At 46.0% G+C, this 23,926-nt stretch overlaps 1 protein-coding gene across 2 annotated transcripts in view; it reads right to left on the bottom strand.

Annotated features, from left to right (window-relative positions):
• PCGF5 (polycomb group ring finger 5) overlaps positions 1-23,926 on the bottom strand; it is a 479,167-nt gene that overhangs the window by 45,828 nt on the left and 409,413 nt on the right. For both annotated transcript variants that reach the window (XM_069239871.1, XM_069239870.1), the window contains exon 9: positions 11,545-11,634. In XM_069239871.1, the coding sequence (XP_069095972.1) occupies positions 11,545-11,634 (90 nt within the window). The remainder of the gene's footprint in view (positions 1-11,544; positions 11,635-23,926) is intronic.

Below are 23,926 nucleotides of genomic sequence, written 5' to 3'. Positions count from 1 at the left end.
GCAACTAGAATATGTCTCCACCAGATATATGTTACCGAAATTAAGTAACTTGTTCATCTGAAAGAGACTTCTTGTTGCAGATTCCTTACAATAGATACCCGAGCAATACCATCTATGGTGGTAGGCTGCGAACTTCGATCCCACCAAAAAGTCCTGCAGGACGAACGGCCGAAGTAGCCACCTCTGCGGGCCTGACTACCCGGGCAGTAATGTTTAGTGAATGTGTGTAGGGATGCACATGTCGCTGCCTGGAAGATATCTAGGACTGGGAATTTGCATTCTGTGGTAATAGCAGTTACTCTTGTGGAATGGGCACGCAAACCCTCAGGGGGTTGCTTTTTTGCCAAAGCACAGCACATGTTGATGCAAAGGACTGCCCATCGCGAGATTGTCCTCTTCTGCACTGCCCTTCCTTTCTTTGCACCCACATAACCCATAAAGAGTTGATCATTAACCCGGAAATCTTTGCTACAATTGAGGTAGAACACCAGCACTCTTTTTGGATCCTTGCAGTGGAGTCTCTCCTCCTCATGAGAGGGATGTGGGGGTGCGTAAAAAGTAGGCAAGGTGATTGACTGGCCTACATGAAAAGGTGTCATCACTCTGGGGAGGAAGGAAGCTATAGTATGATGCACCATTTTGTCGGGATGAACAGCTAGAATTGGTGGCTTCGAAGAGAGAGCTTGGAGCTCACTCACTGCAAGCAGAGGTGATGGCAATCAAGAAGGTAGTTTTATGAGTCAAGAGCCGCAGGGGACAGTTGCGAAGCGGCTCAAAACGAGCATAAATGAGATATGTGAGGACCAAGTTCAAATCCCACTGGGGCATTATGAACGGGATAGGACGGAACGTGTGGTTGAGTCCTTTAAAAACCTCCCAACAATGGGCGATTTGAACAGAGAAGGTCAGTCTGACAGTTTTAAAAAGGCAGAGATGGCAGACAAACAACACTTGAGGGTGCCCAGGACACAGCCATACTGGGCAAGAGAGAGAATGAAGAGGAGAACCTCCGAGAGAGGAACAGAAAGGGGATCAACAGATTTGTTGATACACCATGCCACAAATTTGTTCCAACGACAGGCGTATACCGTTTTGGTGGAGGGACGCCTGGCTGCCAAGATAACATCAAAGACTTCGGGCAAAAGGTTGAAAGCTGTCAACTGCCGCAGCTCAATCTCAACGCAAGGAGGCAGAGACTGGACAGATTTCGGTGAAGGACCGTACCCTGCTGCTGTGACAGAAGATCCTACTGAAGGGACAGTCTGATCGGAGGATCGATGGCCATGGCGAACAGCTCAGGACACCAGATTCCTTGTGCACAGTCCAGGGCCACCTGTATTTCCTGGGCTTCAGAACTCTGGCCAGAAGTGGTATTGGCGGGAAGGCGTAGAGGAGGCTTGAGCTCTACTAGAGACAAAAAGCATTGCAGAGTGCGTGCCACCTTGGAAACTCCAACGCGAAAAACAGCTGTCATTGCGCATTCTTTGCGGAGGAGAACAGATCTAACCAAAGCTCTCCCCACTGCTGAAAGAGACCTTGTGCCACCTCTGGATGGAGACACCATTTGTGATAGACGAGACAGCAGCCTTGGGTGGGTTCCCCTTCAATTGTCAGACGTCGAGGTGGGGGAAGACTGAAAACCCTAACCTGTGCAGATGACCTGCAACCAGTACCATCACCTTCGTGAACACCTGGGAACGCAGGTAAGGTCGAAGAGGAGCACGGTGAACTGAAAGTGCTTGTGACCTACCAGGAATCATAAGTAACGTCTATTGGCCAGCAGGACGGAAATGTGGAAATAGGCATCCTGCAAGTCCAATGCTACCCTCCAATCTCCAGGGTCTAGGGCAGACAGGACCTGAGCTAGAGTTAGCATTTTGAGCTTCTCCTTTTTTTGGAATTGATTGAGGGGCCAGAGATCTAAAATAGGGCGAAGGCCCTTGTCCTTTTTGACACCAGAAAGTAGCGGGAATAACAACCACAACCTATTTCTGGCACAGAGACCCTCTCGATGGCTCCCTTGGCTAAGAGAGCCATGACTTCCTTGTGGAGAAGTGCCAAATGATCCTCTGACAGATGATTGTATGATGGTGGCATGGCCAGAGGGAAAGTCTGAAAGAGGAGGGAGTAGCCCCTTTGGACAATTTGCAACATCCACCTGTCCGTGGTGGTGGATTCCCAGTGGGGCAGGTGATGGTGGATCCTGCCACCAACTGGTCTAGGATGTTCCAGGAAGCCCTGGAGGCGATGGAGGAAGCGGGGGTGGACAGGGTGGACTGTTGGCTCCCTGATCCACGAGCACGTGGGGTCCTGCGTCCACAGACTCTGAAGCATACGCAGGTCAGTGGGCGGGTGGAAATGGACAAAACTGGGTGTCCATTAGAGATTTCTGGACATTCTCTGAAAAGCCAGATGTACTCAACCAGGCGTGGCGCCGCAAGGCCACCATCTATGTAACTGATCTACCTAGTGAGTCAGTCGTATCCAGCCCACAATGAATCATGAACTTTGATGCGTCTCTCCCGTCAGTAACAGCTTGGGAGAGAACTGCCTGGGCCTTCTCTGGGACTTCAGGCAGCACCTGTGTGACCGTATCCCTGAGCGTATGGGAGAATTGGCACAAAATGCATGTAGTGTTCACGAACCAAAGTGCCAGACTGGCAGAAGAAAACAATTTCTTCCCAAAGCTATCCAGTCTTTTTCATTCCCTATCGGTGGGAGCGGAAGGGAATGCGCCAGATGAAGAGGAAGCCTGGATAACAAGGCTCTCAGGTGTAGGATGTTGGGTCAGGAATTTAGGGTCGGTTGGCGAAGGCCGATGGGGGCGGGCAACCGTCCTATTCACAGGAGCCCTTGTGCTGGGTCTGGACCAGGTACCCAGTAGGAGGGGTTCTGAAGTGGAAGCCCCAGGCTGAAGCACCTCGGTCAGGAAGTTAGTCCTGACCTCCACAGAAGGAAGCTAGAGGTCCAAAACCTCAGTTGCTTTTCTCACCATCATGGACTATAAAGCTCCCTCCTCCGTAGCCACGGTAGGGTTGAGAAAGCATGCCATCATCAGGAGAGGTATCTAGTCCGCTAGCGTCGTCCAAATCCTAAACTCAGTCCTTGTCAGGGTCAAACTGGTATTCCAAAGGGTCTAGCAACCCCTCAACACTAACCCCATATCCATACCCATAGAAAGAAGTGTCATGTTCTGCCCTGTGCTAGGTAGAGCCCATGGAAAACAGAATTGGTGTTGATCAACGCTGTTCCAGCTCCGGGTCGTCGGGATGAGTATAGAATCAACATCGATTGCGGGTCCAACTGACGTTGGGAGCATTGTCGCCTCTCCCGACACCGGGGAAGGTCGTGTTGGCAAGACTGGTATGGATTCAAGAGCGGATCCAGAGGTGCCCCCCCGGAGCTGAGGCCGAAGCGGAACCCGAGGGGGCCAAAAGGCACAGAGGATGGGTCGGTCTGCCCAAAGATGAGGCGCTTGGCCTCATAGAACTCTTTCAACTGGGAAGGGGTGGCACCGGCTCCCAGAAAGTCAGGCGGCATGGAGCCGACACAGACACAGACTCTGAAGACAGAGGCCTAGAGTGGCAACACTCTTCCTACGTCACGTCGTCCGAGCGACAGGGCAAAGTCGAAGAACGTTTTGCCTTCTTCTTGTGACCATAGCATCCCAAAGACCTGGAACGGGACAAGGAGGATTGGTCATGATTCAGCTAGTGGTCTCGTGACCTTCCTCTTGAACGAGACCGGGAGTGACGTGGAGTCGAGCGCTGGGCTGCCATGAGCTTTATGGACCCCTCCCTTAAGGCCTTCGGGTTCATGGCCCCACACTGGAGCCCGACATTGGGTCATGGTTGCGCTCCAGACACTAAAGACAGACGAGATGCGGATCTGTCACCCATATCATTCAGTGACAGGAGTCGCAGGGTTTAAAACCGGTCTTCCGGGACATCCTGCGACGCATCCAAAACTCGTCGAAAAGAATTTGGCAAAAGTATCACAGTTAGTTAAACAATGACTGGGGTAGCTCTTCTCCAGATCTGCAAGTAGGCTGGCGCGGAAAGAAAAGAACTGATATCAGCGCAAAGGGGTGGAGCCTATATACGACTTCAATGTCATCACGGCACCACAATGCCAACGACGCATGCGGAGTCGATCGACGCCACCTGACAGCACGCTGGGATACTGCTTGAAGAAAAATCTCCAGATCCAGTCTGACGCCTGGGGAAAATTTTAAGGTAAGGAATCTGCAACTAAAAGTCTCTATCAGATATTGGCAATTGGTATGTACATTATATGAAGATGGTTGGAGAGAAAACAGATTAACCTTTACTTGAAGAGATGATGAAGAACCATCAGCCCCACCACTGCTTCTCTGTTTGTGCTTGTCTACAGGCAGTAGTGCTTCATGAAGGTATGTGTGTTCCTCCACGTCCCACTCAGGAAATGTCTAGTGGTGGCACTCTGGAACAGAGTGCTGATGAAGTAGTTATGCTACTTGTGGAAAGAGTTTTTACCCTCTTTATTAAAGCCCTTCCATCTTTTGCATGACAGAAAGTTATTGTAGCAACTACTCAACTTGAAATTCCCTATTTTGTTAAAGCAGTAAGTGATGCTGAAAAAAAAACCAAGGAGTTGATTAGACTTCATGTGTTTATTTTTGCCTCGATAACATTTAAGACACCTTTTGATATCCAGTTAGCAAAGAGTTCTTTCAACTCGAGTTGTTGGATTTTGGAAAAAAATATTTTTAGGATGACTAGTTTGTTTAGATAAAGCTCGGTTGCAATATTTGGTATATATTTAGGGTTACATGGCCTTTGAGATGTGCATGAAGGGTTCCTTGATCGTGAAGGCCTGGATCTTAATAACCTGTCTCGCTGTAATCTCAAATGGCGGGGTGACATTAGCTGTGGAAGTACTGTATTTAGTTCCCAGTTTGTTGGAGGCTCAGAAGATGGTGGGAACATTCTGAATAAACCTTTCAGGAATTCTTTAACAACTCTTTGCAATCACAGAGATGGCTCATTAGGTGTCTGTTTGTAAAGCGAGACAACTGCAAAAATAATTCTGAGACAGGCATTTTTAAGGCCCAACTTTGGTAGGTGCAAACAGGATAGAAGTATCTTGTGAGCTTGGATTTTAAAGGGATGGAAACCATCAGAAGTATACTACACACAGATTATTTTCCTTTTAGCAGTATATATTGTATTTCTTGAGACGGCTCTGTCTTGTGCTAAGACTTCCTTACAGTCTTGCTGGATGTCTAACTATCCAAATTTATGGTGTTCAGGAGGCAGGCCACTAATTTGGGCGATTGCAGATTGAAATGAAGCACCTGACCTCTGGATCTGGACACAAGATCCACTATTTAATTAGAATTGGAGGATCTTGCTCTAAGTGCATCAGATCCAAGAAACAATATTGACTCAGCCAGTAAACGGCTATGGAATCAATATGCTTGGTTCTGCTTTCATTTTCGCCATTAGGCTTTGGTAGACGGGAAATTGGTGGAAAACTGTAGGCATGCATCATGCACCAACCTATTAAAACAATATTCCCCCAGGAATTTAATTATGGGTGCCTGTTTCTGTGAAAGCGCAATTTTTTGTTGCTGTCCATTGCGAACAGATCTATGTTTCACTAGCCCCAATTTTAAATATTTGATTAAGTTTGCTGTCCTTCAACTCTCATACATGACAGTCTTATAATGATACATATAAGAAAGGCTGTAGTGATATATAAATCACACCTTCTGTTGAACAAACATAAATGTGGACAGTGTAAAAAAGAAAACAGCTGGTTAGGGTGGTGCTTGACAGGTATCACATGCCCTACTACAAAGGCACAAACAGCAATGTTCAAATAGGTCCATTGTATACTAGAGTATACAAAGATACTCAAGCACTCAAATAGTATTACAAAAGTATTTGTAAGGATTAGTAGATGGTAAGTCCAATCAAGTGAGTTTTATTGAAACGTGGAAGATTCCGTGCCCCAAATTTCATATATTATCACAACTGCAGGTTGCGCTTACAATTACTTTTGGAATACTAATCATGGACATGTGTCCCCATTCTTCCATTGAGGCATCGATGGTGACCACTAAGGGGAATTTTAGTTGAATGAAAGTTAGACTTGACCCAAATTTGTCTTGAGCTGTCCAGCAGAGAAGTGCTTCTTTCATCATTGCTGTTACCACTACTTTGTCTTTGAAGGACCCTGATATCTGTGTAATTTGATTGTCCAATACATCTTTGCAGAATATTACTTCTATACATCATTCCTAGCAATTTCTTGGGGAGGTGTACTTTTGGCACTTTCTGAAGCAGTGTTTGTTTCAGCAATGCTGAGAGGACCACTTGTCTCTTATTTATGGGAATGCTTTTGCATTTTTGTATCCATTATGGCTCCTAAAAAGGGATTTTTTCTTGATGTTAGCGATGGCTTGCTTTTGTTTAATTAAAGGCCCAAGGATCTAGATAGATAGGCAACTACTTAGTTGTTGGTAGATCCTATAGACAAACCTTTGGTCATCCCGGTACGGAAGGACCCAATGGGCAGTCTTCAAAGGTGCGCCACCACAAGAATCAAATTTCTGCCCTTAGCAAATGTAGGTGTTTGTCTATTATTTTAAGAGGTGGTGTTATCAGAGGATGTTGAATGAACTCCAGCGTGTGACCGTACTAAATAACACTGAGAACGCATTTGTCAGTAGGGATTCCCTCTCAGTTGTTTATGAATGTACATATTATCCAAGCTACAGAGCCAGAGTTTGATATTTGGTCTTTTCTGGTAGCCGGTGCCTGGGTATTGTCAGTGGCATCCAGCGCCCTGGCCTTTTTGCTTGGGTTTACATTTTTGCACTTGTCTTGTGTAGGATTGCTGCTGTTGTCTGCATGAATATGAATGCTGTTGATGTGGCACATAATCTTGGCAGGACTGTGGAGGATCGGAGAGCTGCCATAGTGAATACCAGGAGCTTGGCATAAACCTCGGTACACTGACCCCGAAAGGTGTGAGGTTTCCATTGCTGCAAAGTTTCCAGTGACCTGGCAGTCTCTGTACCAGTTTTAATAACTTAAAGGGCATCACCAACATGCAATCTAAATAACCATTTGCCATCGTACAGCATTAAATGACTTTGATTTGGACCACTTGCCCAAAGGAGGTAGCTCTCAACCATCCCTCTGGTGTAAGACTGCTGCACCAGCCAACCCATATTTGAGACATCCATAGCCAACTCAATTAGCGCAGCAGAGGCTTTTCTCCTTCGCGTAGGATAGACTTCACCTCGTATTTCATATGGTCCGGCAGCAGTTTAAAATATGGACCTGTGTCAGAGAACATTTGCTTATTGCCTTCTGATAATTGCTATGGCATTAGCTGCCCTGACAGTCATAGAAGCCACTGAGGAAAATCTCTTTCCTGCCATACCCATCCTGTGGCCTTCTCAGTCTGGTGGCGCTGTACAAGGAGCCATGAGACTTCTAGTTCTTCATTGAACAGCTTGCATAATAACCAAATCTACTTTTGGGTGACTAAGGAAAACATACCGGCAAATTGCCCTGTATCTTATATTTGTATTTGCAGTACCACAGCAGTTACTGTAGTGGAGGTCTGCAGAATCCTTTTGCCTTCTTGCCAGATACGGTCTACCAGAGGAATTGACTTCATTGGTCTTTCAGCTGGTTCCCTAAAGTTATACAAGAAACAATCTGTTTCTTTTACTACCAAAGAAAGGTTGACTCTCTTACCACCCTGTCAACAAAGGAATGAAACCAGTCAGTATCATCTGGTGGAGAATCTGTTAGAGTGGAGTTGGTGGATTTGGGACTGGCAAAATATAGTCACACCACTAATGTCCTCTAAGCAGATCAGATGGGCACATTTCCCCGTCTTCTACATCCATGTATCAGTATTCATCATCCAAGGTGTCCAGCTGGATGGGTAGTTGTGGAGCATCCAAGGACTGCTGTACTGATTGTGGATCTTAAGGCAGATGGGTATTTCCCTCCTGAGATGGCATAAAAGGTGTAGATGGTATCAAAGTTGATGTTTGTTGAAGAACAGATGATGATGTTTGCCAGGGCTGGCTGGAAAACGCCTGAGTAGTCCTTCATCATGAGTCTGAGATCAGAAACCAGGCATTATCAAAGGGTCTGATTCATCCTCACCTTTATTTCCAGAAGGTTTTCCTGAGAGTGTGGTGATATTTTGCTTGGAGTTGAGTTTTCGGGCACAAAGGAAAAGGTTGTATAGCTGGTAATATCTAGGTCGTCGACAGGCCTGTCGTCAACGAAGTCATTGTTGTTGACAGGATTGTCAAGACGTGCATTGTCCACTGCGTCTCCTTCATTGATGAATGAGTTATTGGCATATCGACCATGGACGGGTCTGCTGCCTTTTCTCAGTGAGTCCCTTTACTGCATAGATCACGGCTGGCTGGCGGACATCATCAAAAATGTTGTTGGCAAAGTGTTCATCTTCAGCTTTCAGTCAGCAGTGATACTGGTGAAAGCAAAGAAATTGGACAGTGTCTCTTTTTCTTCCCTTTATCTGGAGTCTTTGTGACTTTTAAGGATTCTTTTGGCTTAGAGCTGGCTTCACTTGAGTTTGTGTAATTAATCTTTCTTTTTTCTCTCTTCCTCTGAGAGTTAGAGGACCTAGCTTCGTATTCATCTTCTGAAGAAAACTGTTCAAACGTTTTGGTCTTCTGGAACCATCTGAGTAGTCTTCCTTCTGTATCATTGAGTGTCTTGGTCAAACAATGTCTGCATATTTTAGTCTTTGGCCTTGTGATCACTATAGAGGCAAAATATGCATCTCTTGTAGGAGCCATAAGTGAAAACTCCAATCTTCCCACATAAATAACATGTTGAAGAGACTTGTCTTTAATTTCTCTGTTGATATTACTTTTCAGAGGTAACAGAACAACACATTAAAAGCCAAAGAAAAAAGACAAAAATTAACTTAGCTGTTTACTGAGGAAGAACAAAGCTCATGAACTACCTTCCACACAACATGCCGTAGAAGTCTGAGGTGTGAACTCATCTGGGAGGGGCGAGTCACAGTTCACTTTCAGTTCATTGGCTTTTTATAATGAGGTAGCTGTACTAATAAAGTAACCACTGCCTCTGGATGTTAAAGCTGTTAGTGCTTTGTACTGCTATTTCAAGGTTACTAAGAGATGCCCACTTCGACAATGGGCAATGATTCAGATATTGTGCTCATTTCTGGAATATGTGCAAGGTATTTTTATAAATTACAGAGGGTTTTGCATAGGACCTGGTTGTGAATGCCTTATCCGTGGCTAATGCAGAGAGGTGAAACAGTTAACTTAAAATTTCATGTCAGAGGAGGTACTTAACAGATACATCTGATTGAGGTAAACAATCATTAAACACTGTTTTGAATGGTATTCAAGGTTTACTACATTGGTAATCACATTAATATCTACAGATTCATTTCCTAGACAATTCGCAAAGATACCTTACCCTAGGAAGTAATTCACATGTCTTAGTTCACTCCTAGAAAAATTGCAGATCATGTTACTGTCTGCAGACATTACATTTCTTTAACACCAGAATACTTGTGTAAAAAAAAAAAAAAGGCGCATGATATCTGCTCAATGTGGGTGATTTCACAGGTATGCTTCATTTTCTGTTCTGCATATTGTGAAAACGTACACCCTGCAGCACTACAGAGGTTGTAGAAAATTAGGTCTAGATGTATCTAGATAAATAATACAAGGCGGGCGGAGCAAGTTATAGTTAGCTCTGTAACTTATAGCTGGGGAATTTTAGTGTTTTATTTGTTTAAAACAATAAGTGGATGAACATTTGTATTTTGGGGAAAACGTCAAACGGCGCCAAACTTATTAGCAAAACAAAAGCTCTTCCAATAGTGCTTATGACTATAAATGAAGATCCCTTAGACAAGAATAAATTAGACTGATAGACTGTTCTTACAGTTCTATTTCTTTTTACAAGAATAAGACTTTTATTCCTATAAAATGAAATGGCGCAGTAGGTATGCAGCAGCTTATGTGTTCCACGCATAGCAGGGTCTTTCTATTACAATTAACACATTCACTACTCAATGCTTCATGAGGAATGGAGAGGGAGGCTTAGGAAATACCTGTGCAGTTGAATCACTGAAGGGCCCAGGATCTTCATGTGTGGTTGTTAGCTTGACAGTTATAGAAGCAGTTTGCATATGCTTATGTTTCCTGAGGTAACTGGGCACACCCTTCCAGTCTTGTACTTACAACATCAAGACTGGAATGCTTGCGGTCAAAAACAGTGTTTGGACGTAAGAGCACTGAGATGGAGACCCACTACTTCAGCGTGAACTGACAATGGACGTACCATGACAGTGGAAGGGGGAGGCACAGCAGCTTGCAGATGAAATCATCGATTTTGGCCCTAGCAGTTGGCTGTCTACAAACCTCATGAAGGTCAAGCATGCTAGAAGACACTGGCAGAGAAAAGCGGGCAAGTGGTGTGATCAGAAATGGAGGGGATTCTCTGGCAGACATGGGACAGAACCAGTTCACACCATATGGTTTAATTAGCTATTCCATTTGCATCATGAGGTGTCACTTGTAGCTGCAGTATCTCTCTTCTTGTACCTCCTTTGCTGAGATGCATATAAATAGGCAGGTTCTTACCCACAGTGCTTTGTTGTGGGGAGCATTCTCAAATGACCAACTCTGGCCTGCTAGAACTGGCTTGACCTAGCGAAGATGAATACACTGAAATCTGGTGGATGTAAATTAATGAGCCAGAAAGACCATACCTGACTTACATTGACTTATGCAGCGTTAAGAGAGAGGAGTGCTAGGGCACATGCAGGGAATGAAGACAGCTTATTGAGCTATCACTATTCCTATGAAATACGGAACACCTATCTGCTACATACAAACAGGGCCACTTCATAATAATATACCTCATCATTCATATACAGAAGCAGTCCTCATCCACCACTCACACTCTGAAAGAATAAGTTAACCCAGTTATGACACACTATACATATAAATGTCCGCTATGGGGAAAGGAGTTGACCTTTGGGAAGACTCCTTGCACAGTAGAAAGCAGAATTCTGCTGGGAAGCAGACACAATATTCATGTAGAACACCTAACACGAAACATGTTAAACAGGTTACTTGTAGAGAGAAACGTATCTGATCTGTAACCATGTTGACATAATGAACCCGACACATATGAATACTAACCACGGAACATTCAACCATAAGTTTGCAAAATGTAATGGGAACCTCACAACTTTGATTCTGAAGTGTTGGACAGACACTGTACAATTTATCACGTTTACTGGTGTATAATATGTGCTCGACTTGATATAAATATTTAAAACAACATAATGTGAATATAAATGTTGAATTTGAAGGCCATCTTAAGTAGCAACAAATCACTTTGATTGCAAATATGAACAAAAAAATAATTGTCACAGCTATTCACACAACAGAAGACGTTTGTGGTGATTTTACTATAATCAAATGTATTTATTTTATGTATGTATACGTACGGTTGTGGCGGACTCTGATGAAAGAGTGGTTTCGTGGTCGGTTTGGGTGAGGGACATATGAAGCGTGGTGGAATTGTTCTCAAACTGAAACTGTGAAAGGGATGACACACTTAATAGGGCAATTCATTGGAACTCTCTGTATACAAATGTGTAACATTTTTCAATCAATTAACAAATGTTTACATAGCTATTAAAACTCGGAAACTAAGGGGGTTATTCTAACTTTGGAGGAGTGTTAATCCGTCCCAAAAGTGACGGTAAAGTGACGGATATACCACCAGCCGTATTACGAGTTCCATAGGATATAATGGACTCGTAATACGGCTGGTGGTAAATCCGTCACTTTTCCGTCACTTTTGGGACGGATTAACACCTCCTCCAAAGTTAGAATAACCCCCTAAGTGTTCCACAATGGAGGCAGTTAAAAAAGCAAATGCGTTTTACTGATTTACAAAAAGAAGCTGCTCATTAGATCATTCGGCAAAGCATTTTAATGCAATCATGCCACACTTGGAAAAGCTCTACCTCCCGATTTAATTTCGATACCCTGTGGGTTTCCAGCAGATTTATTTAGATGAGCGAGGGACCATCGCATCATAAGGCTTATTACATTCCTTTTACTAATCGGGTGCCCGATATCAGCGTAAGGGTTTTAAAACGGGAAAATAGCTTCAACAAGTTACCGATAGAGTTTCTTCAAAATTGGTAAAATCTCCATTTCGTGCCAACAGGGCGTTACCAGTGTCTATTTTTGAGGGTATTATACCTCTAGCAATAACAGCTCTGTCAGCCTCCGAAATCAATTAGCTTGTTTTACGGAGTACATTCTTTAAATTATTGCCGGACCAGACAGCAAAATTTCAGGAAAATCAGGAATGGGTGCTTAATGATTATGGGGTGGCAAACTTTCAAAGCTTGAAATAATTCTGAAGAACAGTTGGGAAACGCACTATCAATGTATGTAAAAATGTTATTCAACTAAAAAGCAAATTTGTCACAATAATCAGATCCAGGATACACACCGTGCATCTTCCCCCTTATCTGGTATGTCAATATATCCACAGACAATAAGGACCTGATTTAATGTCAGCCAGTCAGCTAAGGCTGCGATTCCCCTGGCAGAGGACCTACCCTATTTAGAGGTACATGCCAGGAAGTTGGGGAATTTGCTACCTTCAGTGCAGACCCCACTACAGTGAAGGAAGTGGAGCTTGGGAAAGCACCAATGCTTGATGGGCTCGCTTGTCAGTGACTTTGCTTTTCTATAATAAACTCCCAAAGAGGGTGCTTAATATTGAAGAACACAAAAAAATCAATGACACTGATGTGCATGGAGTTTACTCCCAGTGGTTGTAGACCACTGGGTGATTTCCTTGGTTCTCAGTGACTGCCATCCCGCCCACAATAGTGTGGGGCAACTGTCACTATGACCAGGAAGTCAACTGGAGGACACGCCGTTAGGTCAGAGATTTATGATGACAGAGCCAGCCAAGGTTCCTCCTCTGTCAGTAGCAAGTACTTACTACTACTCTAAACAAGGCAAGGCAACGGCAAGTTTAGATTGAAGGGAGCACCACAAACCTATGACTGTACTCCTGCTTGGCCAAACTCTAAGTGACCCTCTACATCCCCTGATGTTAGAAAAGGAAACAGCATATCCCTCCGTCAATCACATGTGTAGTCAAAAACATGGATAAATCTTTGTCACCTACATTTTTCCATTAAAAACTATGCAAAACCATGGTGTGACCCTTAAAAGGAAAATAGGGTCTAGATTTAAAGAACAAGTTACTTACCTTCGGTAACGCTTTTTCTGGTGGATACAATAGCTACCTGTGGATTCCTCACCTTATGAATTCACCCATGCGCCAGCATCCAACGTAAAATCTTCTTCCCAACTCTCCACGTCGACGAGGACATCACAATTGCACGGCTCCACGTGACTCTGACATCACCGTGCCAATAGGAGGTCCTCGCCGGCGTGCTGACGTCAGTTTCACCCATTTTTTACGTGCCTTTGAGGTGAACAGGTAAACTGTAAACTGTAAAACTGTAAAACTGTAAACTTTGCACTTGTATAGCGCACTACTCACCCGTTAGGGTCTCAAGGCGCTGTACTCATACCGCTATGGAACCCTTCCTGGCTTTTCCCTGTGAGGTGCCCACTCCTGGGCACCCCCAGGGTGAAGCCAGGCATCCACGCGCTGTTGGGGCCCTTGTGGAGATTAAGCAAGCTATTGCCCAGAGTTGCAGAGTGGGACCCATTAGTTAGATTAGGCACCGAGGCGAGAATTATCTGGTCCAAGGGAATTGAGCCCAAGACCTGCCGAAGCGGGACTTGAACCCTGGTCTTGAGCCAGATCTCTGCTTCAGGGTCTGCCGCTCTAACCATTGTGCCACACTTCTCCACTAGGTGAGAACCACCCCACAATAATTCCAATACATACATATATACATAAAACTTCCATGATGCAATATAATCAAGACCATCATTTATATATACAGGAAAAACCATCAATATATACATACACCTATACAACCACATATCTTAGTGTAACCAGACAGGCAACGGTGAGGCTGGTGGGACTGTGAGGAATCCACAGGTAGCTATTGTATCCACCAGAAAAAGCGTTACCGAAGGTAAGTAACTTGTTCTGATGGATACAACTACCTGTGCAATCCTCACCTTATGAATAGAGTCTCAAGCAGCACCGCACTCGGAGGTGGGTGCCTGCCTGATTACACCAAGAAATCCTGCAACACAGATCGTGCAAAATGGCCATCCCTCCTAACCTCAGAGTCCAACCAATAATGCTTTGTGAAGGTGTGGAGGGACGGCCAAGTTGCTGCCTTGCAAATATCCACCACCGGAACCCCCCTTGCCAGGGCCAAAGTAGCAGACTTATCCCTGGTGGAGTGGGCTCTGATACCCTCAGGGGGAACTTTTTTTTTTTTTGCCTACGAGTAGCAGACCTTGATACAAAGAATGACTCATCTGGAAATAGTTATTTTATGGACTGCTCTGCCCTTCCTCTGTCCAATATACCCCACAAACAGCTGATCCTCCAGGCGAAAGTCTTTCGTCCTTTCAATATAAAAACGAAGTGCCCTTTTAGGGTCCAAACGGTGGAGCCTTTCTTCCTCCTACGAGGGGTGAGGAGGAGGGTAGAAAGATGGAAGGGTAATGGTCTTTCCTATATGAAAAGGAGTGACAACTTTTGGCAGGAAAGCCACCCTGGTTTTCAACACCACTTTATCCGGGAAAAACAAGGTAAAGGGGGGTTTAACCGAAAGAGCTTGAAGCTCACTAACCCGCTTAGCCGAGGTTATAGAACGAGAAAAACTGTTTTAATCACCAAAAACCTTAACGGGCAAGAGTGCAGGGGCTCAAATGGTGACCCCATTAAAAAGGTTAAAACAAGATTTAGGTCCCACTGAGGCACATGAAAAGGAGTGGGAGGAAACCTATTAACTAAACCCTTCAGAAACCTAATCACAATAGGTGATTTAAACAATGAGGGCTGATCCGGGAATCAAAGAAAGGCTGACAGAGCAGCTAAATAACCCTTAACCGTAGCCACTGCACAACCCTTCTTTGCTAAATCTAAAGCAAATAATAAAATATCAGAAAGGTGGGCCTTCAAAGGATCAATCTGTCTTTCTCCACACCAAGCCACAAATTTTGCCCACCTACTGGCATAAATGGTCTTAGTGGAGTGTTGCCTGGCTGATAAAATAACATCCACTACATCTGGTGGGAGAGAAAAGGAACTCAGGTTGCCCCTTTCAATCTCCAGGCATGAAGTTGCAGGCTCTGGAGGTGGGGGTCTAGAACCTGCCCCTGCGACTGTAAGAGGAGGTCTGCCCTGAGAGGGAGACGGAGGGCACAGCGAGAGTTGGAGAAGGTCTGTGTACCACACCCTTCTTGGCCAATCTTGGGCTATTAAAATGACCTGAGCCCGATCTTGGTGAATCTTCCTCAGAACCCGGGGAATCAAGGGTATGGGGGGAAATGCGTAAAGCAACTGGTTGCACCAAGAGATCTGAAACGCACCCCCCAAAGCTCCTTGCACTGGATACTTGAGGCTGCAGAATGACGGGCAGTATGTGTTCTCCTGAGTGGCAAACAGCTCTATCACTGGAGAACCCCACATCTGAAAGATGTGCAGGACCAGATCCCGATGGAGACGCCACCCGTGATCGGCCAAAAGATGCCGACTGAGAGAGTCTGCACGCACGTTGAGCACCCCGGCCAGATGATTTGCTATCAAGCAAATCCTATGGTCCTGAAGCCAGGACCAGAGACGCAGTGCTTCTCTGCATAGAAGATACGACCGTACTCCTCCCTGCTTGTTTATATACCACATTGCAGTAGTGTTGTCAGTCAGGGATGGGAGGAAGGCCTTGAGAGCCAAACGTATCGCCCGCAATTCTAACAGATTTATGTGAAAAGTCTGTTCCACTGGAGACCAACGACCCTTGATCTCGAGGTCCCCCAGATGAGCTCCCCACTCTAGAGTGGAAGCATCCGTCATGACTGTGGCCACCGGGGGCGGCAGTGAAAACGGCCTTCCCTGAGAAAGGTTGCCGTCCACAGCCCACCATCGTAACTCCGCTGCAGCATCTCTGGAGATCGTTATCGAGTCCTCGAGATCCCCTTTGTGCTGAAACCACTGCCTGCGGAGGCACCACTGAAGAGCCCTCATGTGCCAACGTGCATGAGTGACCAACAGAATGCAAAAAGTGAACAGACCGAGCAGGCGTAAGACCTTGAGGACTGGAACAACCGCTCCATTTTGAAACATTGGAATCAACGCCTGAATGTCCTGAATCCGCTGAAGCGGAGGATAGGCCCGATTCAATGTTGTATCCAGTACCGCCCCTATGAACAGGAAGCGCTGAGAGGGCTCCAGGTGAGATTTGGGTACATTTATCGAAAAACCCAGACTGAACAACAACTGAGTTGTCATCTGCAAGTGACACAACACAAGCTCTGGAGACGAGGCTTTGATCAACCAATCAACTAGGTAAGGGAATACCGATATCCCCTTCCTTCTGAGACTTGCTGCCACCACCGCCATCACCTTTGTGAAGACTCGAGGTGCTGAAGTAAGACCAAACGGAAGGACCGCAAACTGGTTGTGTTGCGACCCCACCACAAACCGGAGATACTTACTGTGTGACTTGAGTACAGGGATATGAAAGTAAGCATCCTGCAAGTCGACAGACACCATCCAATCCTCTCTGTTCAACGCTAGAAGTACCTGTGCCAGAGTCAGCATCTTGAATTTTTCCTGTTTGAGGAACACATTCAAAATCCTCAGGTCTAGAATGTGTCTCAAACGACCGTCCTTCTTGGGGATCAGGAAGTAGCGTGAATAACAACTCTGACCCCTTTCCTGCCCTGGAACCAACTCCACCGCACCTTTTGACAATAGGATCTGAACCTCCTGCTGCAACAACAGGAGATGGTCTTCTGAGCAAAACGAGGGATAGGGAGGGATGGGAGGAGGAAACTCCTGAAAAGGGAGAGCATATCCTTTTCTCACAATGTTTAGAACCCATGAGTCTGATGTAACTAACTCCCGCTCGTGGAGAAAAAGAAGTAATCTTCCCCCTACAGGGGAAGTATGGTCGATAAAGGGGAGAAAACTAGGGCTGCTTCCCTTACTGTTGTCCTCCAGAGGAAGAGGATGATGCAGGGTGCTGAGTGGCCCCTCTTGTCCTAACCCTCCCCTGCTCTCTAAAAGATAGATATGTGAGGCTGGTAGGCTGCTGGACCGTGGACTGGGGTCTGCCACGATAAATGGCTCCACGCCCAAACCCCCTGAACCTCCGAAAGGACCTGAAAGGGGTAACAGAAGAGGCCTGCAGACCCAAAGACTTCGTAGTGGCCAGACTATCTTTAAAGCACTCTAGGGCAGAGTCCGCTTTATCACCAAACAACTTTTCCCCATCAAAGGGCAAATCCAATAAAGTGGTCTGTACATCCGAAGAAAACCCAGAGGACCTCAACCAAGCGTGCCTCCTGGTAGCGATAGATGTACCCATTGCCCTGGCCACCGAATCCGTGGAATCCAGACCAGACTGGATTATTTGTTTTGCCGCAGCCTGCGCATCAGATAGGAGTTCACCAAATGGTCTCTGTACATCATGCGGCAGGTCAGGAACCATAGCCTTTGCGGAGTCCATCAGTGCGTGGACGTATCTACCCAGCACACAGGTAGCGTTCGCAGCCTTGAGAGCCATGCTGCAAGACGAGAAAGTCTTCTTTGCGGATTGCTCCATCCTTTTGGATTCCGTGTCTGATGGAATCACATGGAAGGAGCCTGGAGCAGACCGTGTAGAGCAAGAGGCCTGAACCACCAGACTCTCCGGGGTAGGATTTTTCGATAAAAACCCCGGATCACGAGGCCCCATTCTGTATCTTCGTGCTACAGATCTATTCACAGCAGGCGACAACACAGGCTTCCTCCAAAGCTCTAATATGGGCTCCCTAAGAGCATAGTTGAACGGAAGCAAAGGAGCCGCAGAAGTCGAAGGAGGATGCAGGACCTCCATTAAAATGTTTGTCTTAACCTCTGCAGCAGGCACTGGAAGATTTAAAAACTCAGTCGCCTTCCTAATCACTGTATGAAAAGAGGCTGCCTCCTACGTGAACTCTCCCGGTGAAGACAAGTCCCATTCCGGGGAAGTGTCAAGCCCACTGGCTGAATCCAGCCCTTGATATTCTCCCAAGGGCTCCACAATCTCCCCCTCCTCCAACAACTGCCTCTGGTACTTTTCCTCTTCTAAGAGTCTCAAGGCCTTTTCTGCGTGACCTCAGTCTAGCCTCCAACCTCTGCGTCGACATAGAATAGGCCGACGTCGAAGACACTGGCTTCAATACTTGACGTGTAACAGGAGAGGAAGGTTGACTTCGGTGGAATCCATCACTCGGATCAGGCGCTGGAACGGATCCCAACGGCGCTGAGGACACTTGTGGCTCCACCATCGGCGCCGGCTGACGGGGTGATGAAATCGGCGCCATAGTCCTGGAAGGCGACGTCATGGGAACCACAGGGCCTCGAGGCGACTTCATCGGTGCTGGTCCGGCACCCTTAGCCGGATAGAATGGCATAAACGGCGCCGCCTTGTATGGAGCAGGGGAGCCCAAGGAAAATGACAACGGACCCATGGGACCAGCCGGTGCAGCAGCAGGGGCCATCGCATTTAACATGGAGAACATGGCATTTAAAAATGCCGCCGGATCCGCTCCCGTTGCCGGGAAGGCAGGATACTGCTGATCTCCCTGTTACACCTGTGCTTGCTGAACATCGGACTCATGAGCAGCAGGTGAAAATCGAGGACTGTCTGGAGGTGCCACTACCTCGAAGACTGACAGTGCTGGAGAAGCCTCAGGGCTCTGAGGTTGTGGTGTCACCGTCGGACTCACCTCCCACGTCGCATGTCGCTGAGGAGATGGAGACCTTGATCAGCTCCGAGCCGAACAACGCCAAGAGTCATGACGACGCTGTTTCTTATGCTTCTTCGAAGAAGCATGGGAAGAGGATCTACGATGGATCTTATGACCCTTCTTCGCCTTGGCCATAAAGAGTTTGGCCTCCCTTTTCTTCAAAGCCTTTGGATTCATGCTCTGGCAAGAAACACACTCCTCGACGTCATGCTAAGAGCTCAGACACCAAAGGCAATCGTCATGAGGGTCAGTAACCGACATGCGACCCCTGCACTCTCGACAAGGCTTGAATCCTGACTTCTTAAGAGGAGGCATTGTAACTAGAAGCCAAATAGAAACTAGCAACAAGATGGAACAACTCCAATAGTAGTGAGAGCTAGGAGAAAACCGTTAGCGGTGAAGGAACGGAAAAAGGGGACCTGACGTCAGCACGCCTGCGAGGACCTCTTATTGGCACAGTGACGTCAGATGGAGTCGCGTGGAGCCGTGCAAATGTGACGTCCTCGTCAATGTCGAGAGCTGGGAAGAAGATTTTCCGTCGGATGCTGGCGCATGGGTAAATTCATAAGGTGAGGAATCCACAGGTAGTTGTATCCATCAGGAACACGCTGTCTTTCCCAACTCTTGATCTCTTTCAATGCATGAACTTTAACTGCCACGTTTATAGTGATCTCCAAAAATTACAGGATGATTGCCTCAGTCTGGACGTGGTTGACAACTGGACCCAGTTGATCTCAGCCACGCATAATGACAAACAACAACAATGGTTCCTATAGCTGACCCAATGGAGTTGGTGGCTGGCAAGCCACAACGAACTTTGAACTTGACACAATCACAACCATTTTGAATTGCACGCGAAAGGACAAGGCAAAGGTCTTTAGGTACACAAGGGTGGACCTGTTTCACATGACAATAGAATGAGGGCAAAGGGCCAACAAACAGATGGCCTTTTATCGATCGCAGGGCCAAACTGGCTGATAAGAAGATTTGCCACTTGCTTAGAGTCCCCGACGTGGGGACTGGTAGGAAAATTGTTGGGGTTGGTTCTGCTGGTGGAGGCCTACACCACAATGCTCTCTGGAGAAGGTTGCTGTGACGAAAAGGCTGGGTTGATTGGAGCAGAGTAATAGTGCTTGCGATTTGTCTGTTAACCGGAGGGCCAGTAAAATGCCCAAGCCCCTAAGAGGGTATGTGTCAGGGCCTCCCTGAAAGGGAAGAGGGGCTTAGAAGTAGTGTGGCTCAGCTGTAGGACTTCAGTCAGCATTTCTGTCTTCACCTCCATGGTGGGGAGCGGGTGGTCAAGGTATTCAGCTGCCCTATGCATAACCATAGCATACGAGGTAGATTCTACCATGGCTGGGCTGGGAGGAGAGCAAAGAGCTGTCTCTGGGAAGGTATCTAGTCAACTAGCCTCCTGTAAGTCCTCATACCAATTGTCCTCATCATAGGGCAGAGCAACATCATTACCTTGAACACAGTTTTTTCAAAGTCAGTGTCGAAGATGGAATGCAATGAATGTTGCCTGCCACCTGGAAGTTTGAATGCAGGGACTAGTGCTTTGTTGGATTTGAGAGCAGCATCAGTTGAATTTGGACAAGCATCAGAGAGGAAAATCTGAACCATCTCCTCAGGAGGCCTGGTGGGTATTGATGTATCTGGGCCGGCCTGATGTGGGTTTGGGTACCTGCATCCGAACTGAAGCAGAAGGCTGAAGTACCTCAGAGGGTGCAGCTGGCACAGAGGGCGCAGCTGGCAAAGAGGGCAAATCCACTGGCAGCAATCCAGGTGGAAGGTCACTTGGATCCACGGGACCAAAAGGTACGTCAAATCGATTCAGTAGAGATCCGAAGAGCTGGAGCATTGCTGCGTGGTATCTTCGATCTGGGGTAGTGTGGCTGAAAGCCCCAGAAACTCAGGTTGTACTGGAACCAGGTGCAGAATCCACTCTGAAGTCGGCCGACTTCAACAGCAGGAGCAAGACAGTTGGTGCCACCAAGCAATCTTTTTTTTAGTGCTTACCAGAGGATCTAAAGCAGGACAAAGAGAGGTGTCTAGAGCAACTCTGTTATCTTTGTGAATAGGAGCTGGGCCGAGATCGAGCATTGGGAACGGAGCAGGACATGGAGCGCTCCAGACAATGCATCTGCTTGGCGACATGAAGTTTCACCTTGCATTCCCTGATAGCCTTGGGAATCATCGACACGCAGTCTCCACAGGTCCTGGGGTTGTGGCCTGACACCAAACACCACCGAGGGGATCTTATGGGGATCTGCACAGACATCTGCTTGCGACAGTCCTTACAGAATTTTAAATCATTTGTCTGTCTTGGGGGGTGACCACCCTTGTACACTGAAAACATTTTGAGACAGAAGAAAATACGAGGTAAGGTTCTCAGAGATGCGAAGAAGCTCCTGATCTACGTCTGGTGGCGTGGAAAGAAAGGAACTGACATCTTCATGTCAGAGTGGCACTTACATAGGCCCTGCCTATTATAACATCAGTTGCTACTGATACCTCCCAGGAGGTGGCTGTGTGAAATGACTCAAACCAAAATATTCTGCAGGACCAAACAGGCAAAGTGCCTGCCTTGATAAACCTGGCTGTCCAGGCAGTAGTACTTTGTGTACTTAAGAAGTGATGCCCACATAGCTGCCTGACAAATATCCAGGACAGGAACTCCACATATCAACACAGTAGTTTATAGCAGCCTTGGCTCTGGTCTATGCTCTCGCCTATGTGCACTAGGCCTTAATGCCGAGTAAAAACCAGGAGGAAACGGTTGTTTTCTGCACCACTTCTCATTTCTTTGTTCCTTAGAACCCAATAAAAAGCTGATTGTTCACTTGATGTTCTCTGGTACGAGCTATGTAAAAACTGAGAGCTCTCTTTGGGTCCAGCATAGATAGTCTCTCCTACTCTTCACAGGGGGTGAGGAACATTGGAAGAGTGACACTTTGTCTGACATGAAGGGGAGTCACCACCTCTTGCAAAAGGGAGGCCAGAGTCCAAAGAAACAACTTGTCTATGTAGAAGTTTCTAAATGAAGGTTTAAAAGGGAGGGCCTGAAGCTAGCTCATCCTCTGGGCTTATGTTATGGCAACCGAGAAGACTGAAGAGTGAGCAATCTGAGAGGTTAGCTTAACACAGAATTCAAATTTATTTTCAAATTGAAAATACTTCATTTGGACAATTAAAGCCATTAAAGTGGCAGCAACATAAATGAATGATATAAGAAAATAAAGACAATACATAAAAAGCAATATCGCCGTAAACGACACAATCATGTCATAAAAGGTTAAGACATCTATGATGCATAGCGTGCTTTTATTATATACAGGCAGCTGTCGAGTATCCAAACAATTAGCAGTGAAATTGCGTTGAATGCTAAAGAACAAACTGAGTGATACTCGGTATGCACATTACAGATTTCAAATACTGTGGCAAAAAACAGGAGTAGCAGATAGACTAAGCCGCTAACAGTGATTCTAGTACAGCTTTTAGTAAACTGAGCTTTCTAGAGCTGAGCATGATGACATTCCATTGCTGTTAATACACTTAGATAAAAGAAAATTGGTCGGGGCCCGAAAACTGAGCTAAAGTGTCTACTCTTAAAGTGCCATATGCTATTACTAACAGTGAAGATTGTTCAAAAACAGAAGATATGAAGGAGTAGTTTGCCAACAAGCAGTGATTATAGTGCAACAGTTATTGATTTAAGGCTGCTGGAACCAGGCATGATAGTATTTCATTGCTGATAATACAATCTGGAGAGAGGAGTAGGCTGGAGGCCAGAAATTGTACTTAAAGTGCTAAATCATATAGTGCTGTGCGCTAACAATAGTTAAATAATTATAGCAGCAGATTTAGAAAAATACTTTTACCAGCATCAGTCGCTAGGCAGTGGGAAACTGAGAGGGCAGGGTAGGCACAATTCAATAGAGGATCAGCGAGAAAAGGAAAAAGACGCAGATTATCCCCGCAGGATATCAACAGATTTTGCCTAGCAGCCTGCCCATGCGCTTTTCCCACTAGGATGCTGAGCAAGAGCAAGTGGGTGTACTAAAGAAGCTAAAGTTTAGACCGCACATGAAGCTGCAGACCTTTGTAATTTAGAGCTTGCTCACTCTGAGAACATAGGGGCAGAGCTCATACTTTGGGCACACACCACGATAATGTCCCTAGGACCCTAAGGGGATTGGGCTTGTTACTGAGTTCCTTTACATTTTGTCCACTCTGTCTAAGAATTTTATCAGGCTTTCAATTACCTGCGGGTAAGCATCATTCGGAAGGAAATAGAAGGGGGCCTGCTTTGTCCGTGCCCCTTGTTTGATCAAGAAGGGATGGAGAGACCTTCTGCGTTCCTGAATTAAAATGAGACATATACAAAGCAGGTGGGGTAGTGACTCCTGCAACAAGCCACAGAGACGGCACGTGTTCCTGATGGGGCACCTCGCCCATGGAGAGAGGAGATCTAATGAGGAAAAACAGCCCATGTGAAGGAGACAGAACATTACTTTGTATTGCAATGCGAATGAATCAGTGATGTATTCTTGAAATGCTTCTTTTGAGTGGTTTCAGATGACAAAGTCTGCATATCTTCTTCAAATAACGGTCCGAAGATCAAATACAAAAGATTCATTATGAACCACTTTGTATAAAGCTATTTTGAACCGCTGATGAGGCAGATTTGAATTCCAGAGGGCTGTTGCACCATTAGGCTCCAAGGCGTCGGAGAGAGTGATCTTCCAGGAATTTTGAAACGCTGAGTTATTTACAGACAGCTGTTCCAGCCAGATTAAATTCTTCAGTGAGCTTTCTTTTGCCGCACGTGCTGAGTGCAACCATGTCAGGAAATTGGCTTTCTGTACCAGAAGTTAACTACTCTGCATAAACTCTAGCCTGATCTGGGCTGGGAAAGTATGGTGG

The sequence above is a fragment of the Pleurodeles waltl genome, chromosome 6, assembly GCF_031143425.1.
Source record: "Pleurodeles waltl isolate 20211129_DDA chromosome 6, aPleWal1.hap1.20221129, whole genome shotgun sequence".
In the NCBI taxonomy this organism is placed as follows: Eukaryota; Metazoa; Chordata; class Amphibia; order Caudata; family Salamandridae; genus Pleurodeles; species Pleurodeles waltl.
Note: the sequence above shows the minus strand (reverse complement) of the source record. Positions and strands in the feature narration are given on the sequence as shown.